General features: G+C 52.3%; 1 protein-coding gene across 1 annotated transcript; it reads left to right on the forward strand.

Moving 5' to 3' along the window:
- The first annotated feature begins 372 nt into the window (after positions 1 to 372).
- Positions 373 to 6,644, forward strand: LOC102367902 (phospholipase A2 inhibitor 25 kDa subunit-like). The gene is made up of 5 exons (XM_006034475.2): positions 373 to 1,577; positions 2,391 to 2,909; positions 3,281 to 3,427; positions 5,231 to 5,371; positions 5,544 to 6,644. Exons 2-5 carry the CDS (start codon positions 2,762 to 2,764, stop codon positions 5,756 to 5,758), a joined length of 651 nt encoding a protein of 216 aa, XP_006034537.1. The 5' UTR covers positions 373 to 1,577; positions 2,391 to 2,761; the 3' UTR covers positions 5,759 to 6,644.
- Positions 6,645 to 8,899: the final 2,255 nt, after the last annotated feature.

Genomic DNA, 8,899 nt, shown 5'->3' on the forward strand with positions numbered 1-8,899 from the left:
TTGACACCCAGGCATTCATTCCTGCCTGTGGCAGGGGGTCAGGCTAGATGATCTGTTCAGGTCCCTCCTGACCCTAGTTACTATGGAACTATGAATCATAGAAAATGAGGGTTGGAAGGAACCTCAGGAGGTCACATCTACTCAAAACACCTGCTCAAATCAGGACCAGCCCAACTAGATCATCCCAGCCAAGGCTTTGTCTAGCCAGGTCTTCAAAACGTCCAGTGATGAAGGCTCTACCACCTCTCTTGTTAGCTTGTGCCAGTGCTTTACTACCTTTCTCATGAGAGAGCTTTTCCTAATATCTAACAGGGCCACAGTTCTTGGAGATCCCACTCTGACACCATGCACAAGTGAACTGTTTTCTGGCTGAAGGGTGAGAAAGTGTCAGGTCTGTTCCAAAGCCCATGGAGGGTGAAAGGGGAGGTCACTTGGCTGTAGGTTGGAGCCCAAGGGTGCATCTTGGGGAGATTAGAAGGAGTAGGCCATAGAGGCTCAGAAAGACAAGGGGAGCAGAGAACATTGGAGGCTGTTGTGGCCTGAACAGTCTGAGGGAGGGAAGTGATGGGACATGGATACAGGCAGAGAAGCTTGATCCTGCTTCAAGCAGGGGGCTGGACTGGATGTGATTTCTGGAGGTCTCTTCCAGCCTGGCCTTGCTCTGTTTCTATGACCCTGACCCCTCTGCTTTCTCTGTCAGACTATAACTATGATATACTCAACTTCATCAAGGGCTGCACAACACCCTCCACCTGTACCATGTTAGCATGAAGCAAACTGGCCTTCACTGAGCTGGGTGTAAACCTCACCCATTTCACATGTTTGCAAGTCTTCCTCAAGGATAGGGCAGCCTCAGGACCTTCCAGCATACTGTGACCACCCCTCACTAGGCTTCTCTTGGTGAAGATCCTGTCCTGATCCCTTCCCAACACAACAGTGCCAGCCCTGAGTCTCCCTTCTGCAGCTGACACTTGCCTGGTGCTCTCAGTCTCTACCCCCATTTGCACTTCTTTTTTTTTTAAATAAAGCCAGTCTATAGACAATGCTTCTAAAATCTCTTCCTTGTTCTTGTCTTTGGGTGGCCAGGAAAAGGGTTTCAATGCCGGGAAAGGGAATTCCGGAGGTCACCATTTTGAAGAAGCTATTTGTGTTCATGGGATAGGGATTGGGCTTCTAGCACAGCTGGAAACCAGGCCTCATGGTTTCTATCCCTGGATCTGGGAGGGACTGCAGACTCTAGTGGGATAGGGAAGGTAGGGCTGGGAACCAGGACTCCTGGGTTCTACCCCTGGCTCTGGGAGGCCCCTCCCAACCCAACTATCAGGGTCTGCATGGATACCTCACACCACCCCAACCTGACATGGCTTCATCTCCTCCCTACCCCCACTGCTTAGCAGCTCAGACCTGGGATTGCACCAGAAGCAGGCCCCCGCACCACTGAGGAAACCACATTGGTTCCTCTTCCTGCACCCGTTAGTTTGGAGTTCTTCCTGTTAGGAAGCGAAGCATTCCAACACCGGTCACTTGGTCCCTGTGGGGAGAGAGTCCTGAATCGTCTTGATCTCTGTTCCCTGGAGGTAAGCTTTATAGCATAGCCTGTCCTGGGGAATCTCATGGGGGACAGCTGTGATGATACATGTGTCTTTGGCCAGCCTGTCAGTGAGGGACTCTAACTCATGTCACTTCATACAAAGTGCCATGAGTTAGACTACCACCAAACCCAACAGACATTGAATTATTGGGTGGGGTTCTAGACCCTGTTGGACCTCCCCACTCCCACCTTTACCCCACCCCAGCTCCAGCTAAGCTAGCAGCTATGTGTTGCCCCTGCCAAAAGGCTCAGGTGGAAAGGCTCCCCAGCCCCTTGTAAGCCCCCATCAGTACCCTATCTGGGGTATCTGGGGGACTCGTGGTAGGAGGCTCTGTTACCCTACCTCCCATCCAAGCCTCTTGACAGCAGAGCACAGTTTCTGGGGCAGCCAGAGCTGGGGGGATGGAAATTGGGAAGGGGGGATTGAACCCCCTCACCTCATGGGCTCAGGATGGCTCCTCCTCCAAGACCCCAGCAGGGATACCTTCCCCCACTGCACAGGAAGGAAACTTTTTCCTCTCTGTGACAGCCCTACAAAGGCACATGGGATATGGGCAATATCACCTGAAGTGAACTCTCGCAGGGAACCTGAACAGAAGTTCCTTGAGGCACTCTGCCCTAGAGCACCTTCAGCTAATAGTTGATTGAATGAGGGTTAATTGTTAGTGTGATCGGTCATTTTTAATAGAATGAATGTGTGTTGTGTCACAGCTGTAGACCACTTTCAGGGCCCAATCACAGGAAAGATGTAGCTTGTGTGATACCAGACCCCTGTGTGATCCTCTTGATGTCCTTCCAGGATTCACTGGTCAGAGTGTTTTGCTGTATCAAAGATCAGCCCCCCACCAGAGCACCAGGCCACCCTTGGCTTCTGTGATGAAGGCCACTGTTGCCTACCTCCTCCTTCTCCTCTCTGCTCTCCTGGCTGCAGGTGAGGGGCACCGTTCCCTAGTGCAACTCGTCTCTGTATGAAATGCCCAGTGCTGAGTTGGGGCTCCATTGCCCCATTGAAGTCAAAGAGGCCAAGTCCCCAGCAGCCCTCAGTGGCTCTGAGCTGTCCTGCAGGGATTCCCTTTAGTTCAGGGTCAAGGGACTGGGAGGTGACAGGGGAGTGGGGCTAGGGCTGGGGCTTCCTGTACAAGCCTGGAGTCAGGAAGGGGCCTGATCCTGATGGAGCTTTTTCTCTTCCCCTCTCCAGGGACTTGCCTGCAGTGTGAGGTTTGCTTAGGTCTAGGCATGAACTGCAGTGGCTCAATACAGGAGTGCAATACTGGAGAAAATACCTGCTTCCATGCACTGATAGAATCATCTACCAATGGTGAGTCTGATGTTTAAATGGCATTTGAATAAGAGCCAGCTTTGAGAGCCCAGGTTCCCTGGGTTCTCTCCCAGCTTTGAGAATGGAGTGGAGCCTGGGGGGTTAGAGCAGGGAGAGCTGGGACCCCAGTTCTCTCCCCTCTTTTGGAGGGCAGTGGAGATCAGGGGCTCAGAGTTAGGAGAAGCAGGGGAGGTGGAATGCTGAACCCCTGGGTACTACTCTGGGGTCTATGTGACCTCAGGTACATCCAAACTTCTTGTTTCTCCCGTTGTTTCCCGTCCAGGAGAGGATGTGGAAGGGACCTTCTCTGTTCAGAGCAGGGATTGGGTGGAAATGCCAGAGGGGCTCAATTCCCGTCTTCTCCATTATAGGCCAAAAGAAGTCCATCCAGGCTATCAGGGGCTGCGTGACCTCCCGTGTCTGTGGATGGAGTCCAGCCATCTTTCATTCTGAAGTGAAATATAAGGTAGCCTTCACCTGCTGCACTGGGGACTCCTGCAGGACCACCTTCCCACAATGTAGGTATTCGTGTCCCTGCTCCCCCAGCCCTCAGCTCCATTTTCTCCTGCCATGGGTCCACCTCCATCCTGGAGGAGAAGACACTCGGAGCCTATCACAGGAAGCTAGGTGGCTCCTGTTACTTTAAGAGGAAAGTAGAGCTGACTGAGCTGGAGAGGGTGGGGGGGATTGCTATTTGCTAATGAGCAGGCTGCCAGCAAGCAGAAAGACGGGTGGGCCCACCTAGAGGTCCACACTGGGAGGATAGGGAGGGAAGACAGAGCATTGAACTGCATTATGGAAGACAGGGAAGCAGTCCAATAGTAAAAGGCTGCAGGCTGCTAAGCTAAGTCCTCATAGGGCAGGGCAGGAGGGTCATCAGGGGCAGGAGAGGGACACCTGCAAACATCTTCCAAGTCACATGACCGGATGTGCAAGGCTTAGGAGAGACATAAAGTCAAAGCCTGAGATCAGTTTGGCTCTGCAAGCTGAAGAGGTAAGGACACCGGAGCAGGAAGGCCGAAGGAGACCACCTGGCTGATATGAGATGCCTTGAGCTCTGCAACCAAGATGCCCACAGCTTGCAGAGCAGTGATGCTCAGTATGGGTATGGAGCTTGGTGGTCCAGCTCAGGAGCTTCAGTTATGGTGAAACTCAGTGTGGGGACAGTTTCATTACATCCAGAGGTTTCCTGATTGCCTTGTGGTTTATACCGGTGGTTTGGGCGTGGAGGAAAGGGAAGCGTGAGGAGGTTATGGCAGGGAACCAAAGGGCTGCATTGTGGGCTAATTCACTGTGTTTTGTATAGATACCCTGGCATTTTGAGCTTTTCTAGGGGCTTTGGTTTTGGTCACTGTAGGCTCCAGCATGAGGGGCAGGCTGAATCCTTGAGACAGCCTAAGAGGGGAGTTGTAGCCTGATAGAATCATAGTAAGTTAGGGCTGGAAGGGACCTCAGGAGGTCGCATCTCGTCCAACCCCCTGCTCAAAGCAGGGCCATCCCCAACTAGATCATCCCAGCCAAAGCTTTGACTAGCCGGGTTTTGAAAATCTCCAAGGATGCAGCTTCCACCATCTCTCTGGGTAGCCTGTTCCAGTGCTTTAATATCCTTCTTGTCAGAAAATTCTTCCTGATATCCAACCTAAACTTCCCTTGCTGCAACTGGAGACTGTTGCTCCTTGTCCTATCATCTGCCCCTGCTGAGAACAGTCCAGCTCCATTCTCTTTCAAACTCCTCTTCAGAAAGTTGCACCAGTGCTGGAGGCTTGCATTCAGAAGGACCAAGGCCCCAGCAAGGGAGTGATTGTGCAGTGACAGCTGCAAGGCATGGTTGTGGTATAAGGGGCAGTTGGAGGCATGCAATAAGTCCTAAAGTTGCAGAGTAATTAGACCACAGATCAGGAGGGGATGAAACCTTGCTCAGGGATCCTGAAGGCAGTCTTCCTTTTCTAAGTACTTACTTACATCAAGGTGTGGCAGGTGAGAAGGGGAGAGTGCTTAAAGGACTGAGGACACAACAGGAGCAGGGTGACCCCCAGGGGGCATCATGGCCACCCCTGGGGTCTTCACCTATTCCAGTACCTCTTTGCTTGGACCCTTCCAGCCCCCATTGAGTCTCCTTGGGTCCCTGGGGTGGGTGGTATTCTACTTGGAGGTGGTTGGTCTCCCACTCATTGTGCCCCCAGCTGGATAAGAATTGGGGCTTCCACATGGCCCTCAGCATCTCTTCACCCCACAAACCCAGCTGCCCAGCCCCCAGCCTGCCCCATGGACCTCACTGGGAAAGTCCCATGAGCTGAGTGCCCTCACTCTGTTCATTGCAGTGCCTGAAGAGAGCTTCATCCCCAACGGGCTGTACTGCCCCTGTAAACCAAAGGTGGAATCAAATTATTGCAATAACGCATGGTTGGCTTGCACTGAAGAGGAGTCTCAGTGCTTGAACTTCACCGAGACATTGACTTTTGGTAACTCCATGCCCTTCTTTCTCCTGGGGTACAGCAGGTCTGGGGGTTTCCTAGGAGCCAGGCTGCTGGGGTTTTGGAGGGTCTTAGAGGAGGGGAGTGGCAGGGACTGGATATAGTTATGGAAGTGTCTGTAGATCTCCTGACCCTGAACCCTCTCTTTTCTGGACCTGAGGTCTTGCCAAGGTCCAAAACTCCATCACGGGCTGTGCAACACCATCAGCCTGCAACACTGAAGACATGAACAAAAAAATCTTGGAAAAACTTGGTTTCAGCATGGTCCAACACACGTGCACACAAGCCTCCAGATTGCAAAGCTCAGCTCCAGGGAACACCAAGCTTCTTCTCCCAGTCTTCATTGGGCTGATCCTAGCAAGGCTCCTCGCCTGAGCCTCAGTCCATGAGATGGCAACAGAGTCACCAGTCCCTGCTCTGCAACCTCCCTGTACTGGTGCCCTCAGCCTCCTCACAGGTTTGCTTCCCTGATGATTTGTTCCAGGAAATAAAAGGAATCAGGAAAGAGACTTTTTGAGCTGCCTTGTCTCTATTTGCATTTTGGGGGTGGTATTTGCAGGAGGGGGAAGAGGATTCCTCCAGGGGGTGCTCTCGAGGAGATCCTGAGATGCTTAGAGCCTCCTAGCAGTGGTAATTGGCAACACCAGCTGGAGGAACCTCTTATGGGTTCCAGCCATAGCGGGTCTCTCCCTGGCAGTGCCCCCTGCAGGAGGAGGGTTGGGACTGGCATCCAAAAATGGTTGATTATGGGCTATCGGAAAGGGAAAATTTGGGATGGATGAGGAGACATGACCAAGATCTTGCCTCAGAGGAGGCTGCTGTGATGATAGGTCCAGAACAAACTGTTATGCCTCTTGGCACAGACATCAGCTGGCGGGGCACAGGGAGGGCCTTTCTCTCTAGGAATTAAAAGCCTTTGTTTCTCTCAAATAGGGTCTCCCTGAGGAGAAGACAGCCTAAATAGATTGACAGGGGAGAAGGGATTTGTAGGGAGAGTCCTTGCAATTCTCATAGTATTTTAGTGGGGATGGGGACTGTGCCCAGCCTTGCTGGATAAGGAGGTATCTCCTGGTGAAGATCCTGTTCTGAGCCCCTCCCCACACACCAGTGCCATGGCCCCAAATCTCCCCGCTGCAGCCAGCCCCTGCCCGGTGCTTTTGGCCTCAACCCACTAAATTTATTTAAAAGAATAAGAGACTGCATTTATTTAATAGAATAAGAGACAATGAGGGTTGATTGGCCCTCAGGAGGTCACATCAATACAACCTCATGCTCAAAGCAGGACCAGCCCTAATGAGATCATCCCAGCCAGGGCTTTGTCAAGCCAGACCTTTAAAACCTGCAAGGATGGAGATTCCACCATCTCTCTAGGTACCCCTTTCCAGTGCTTCACCACCCTCCTAGTGAGAGAGATTTTCCCAATATCCAATCTTAACTTCCCTTGCTGCAACTGGAGACCCTTGCTCCTCATTCTGTCATCTGCCACACCGAGAACAGTCCAGCTCCAGCCTCTTTTGAACCGCCCTTCAGGGAGTTGAAGGTTGCTATGCAATCCTCCCTCAGTCTTCTCTTCTCCAGACTCAATAAGCCCAGTCATGGGTGACCTGTGCCTCCCGAGTCCTAAGAATCGGGGGGTGGTGCATGCACCAATACAAGGCCTTAAATGCCTCTACACTAAAGCTCATAGCATGGGGAATAAGCAGGAGGAACTCACCCTCCAGATAGCTAGTACAAACCCAGACATAGTAGGGCTCACAGAAACCTGGTGGGATTCATCCCATGACTGGGCGATCAACATTAGGGGCTACAGACTATACAGGCAGGATAGAATGGGGAGGAAAGGCAGGGGTGTGACGCTCTACGTCAAAGAGAAATACACATCCTCAACGACAGGATGGAGTCAGAGGAGGGGCAGGCTGAAGTGTTCTGGGTCAGGATACAGGGGGGTTGTGGAGAAAGGGACTTAATGGTGGGGGTCTACTACAGATCACCCAACCAAGGGGAAGAGCTGGACCACGAATTCTTGGGTCAGCTTGTGGAGGCACTTAAGGCAAGGGATGTAGTCATCATGTGTGATCTAAATTACCTGGACAGCTACTGGGAGGAGCAGTCAGCCAGGTCGGACCACTCACAAAGGTTCCTTACTGAGATACAGGACCTCCATCTAACCCAGGAGGTGCAGTCCCACCAGGGGGAATGACCTGCTGGACCTGGTCCTGACCACAGGTGATGACCTGGTGAGGTAACTCCAGGTCCTTGACCACTTGGGCGATAGCGATCATTGCTTGTTGGGATTCATCATCCAGCGCAGGGTGTCAAGGGCCTGCAACAAGGCAGTAGTCCTTGACTTCAAGAGGGCCAGCTTCAATGAGTTTAGGAGACTGGGAGAAGAGGCACTGGAGTCCTGGAGGGTAGGGGAACTGGGTGTCCAAGATGACTGGTTGTTCCTTAAGGAAACGATCCTCCGAGCCCAAGGGGTGACAGTCCCAACGAGAATCAAAGGGGGAAGGAGTGCTCAAAAGCCTCCCTGGCTCACCAAGGGCATTTGGGAATGCCTGATTGCCAAAAAGGAGGCATACACCCAGTGGAAGGGAGGGGCTATCACCAAAGAGGAGTATACCTCCACCACTCAGGTCTGTAGGGGGGCTGTTAGGAAAGCTAAGGCAGATACGGAACTAGGGTTAGCATCAAGGACAACAAAAATTCCATTTTTAAATACATAGGGAGTATGAAGAAGTCATCGAGACTGTGGATCGAGACCGGTGGTTCCCCATGGCTGCTGCAGCTGCGGGAGCAAAAGTCAATCCTAGGCTTCACACAGTCCCGGGACCCAAAACCAAAAGCAAGAGGCCAACTTGACCATTTCTCAGAAATAGAAGAGGCGGAGTCACTGGCCAGGAGCCAGGACTGGGTGTGCTTACTTAGGGAGCATGAAGAAGGCACTGGGAAATGTGGGGCCCCTGCAGGATATGCTTGGCAAGCTGGTGTTTGCACGAGAGGAGAAAGCAGACCTTTTTAACAATTTATTTGCCTCCATTTTTTGTGCAGGGACCAGGACTCCCCTACTAAGATTCAGGATGGACTCAGGAGAAACTCTGCCAGGCCTAGGGTCAGGGAGGACTGAGTCAGGGAACTTCTGGAGGGGCTGGATGTTTTCAAATCAGCAGGTCCAGATGCTCTCCACCCCAGGGTGCTGAAGGAATTGGCAGGGGCTATCAAGGGGCCCCGGCACAGCTTTATGAGCACTCGAGGTGCTTTGGCAAGGTGCCAGATGACTGGAAGAAGGCCAGCGTGGTCCCCATTTTCTAAAAAGGGAGGACGGGGGCAAACATAGGCCTGTTAGTCTTACTTCAATCCTGGAGAAGCTCTTTGTCTGAGCCCCTGCTATGGCAGGAAAGAGTACTGGAGTCAAACGACCCCGACAAGGTGTTCATCCAGCCTCCTTTTAAAGACCCCCAGGGTAGGAGCCAGCACCACTTCTCTTGGAAGTTGGTTCCAGATCCTAGCCACCCTGAC

Source organism: Alligator sinensis, unplaced genomic scaffold, assembly GCF_000455745.1.
Source record: "Alligator sinensis unplaced genomic scaffold, ASM45574v1 scaffold850_1, whole genome shotgun sequence".
Lineage (NCBI taxonomy): Eukaryota > Metazoa > Chordata > Crocodylia > Alligatoridae > Alligator > Alligator sinensis.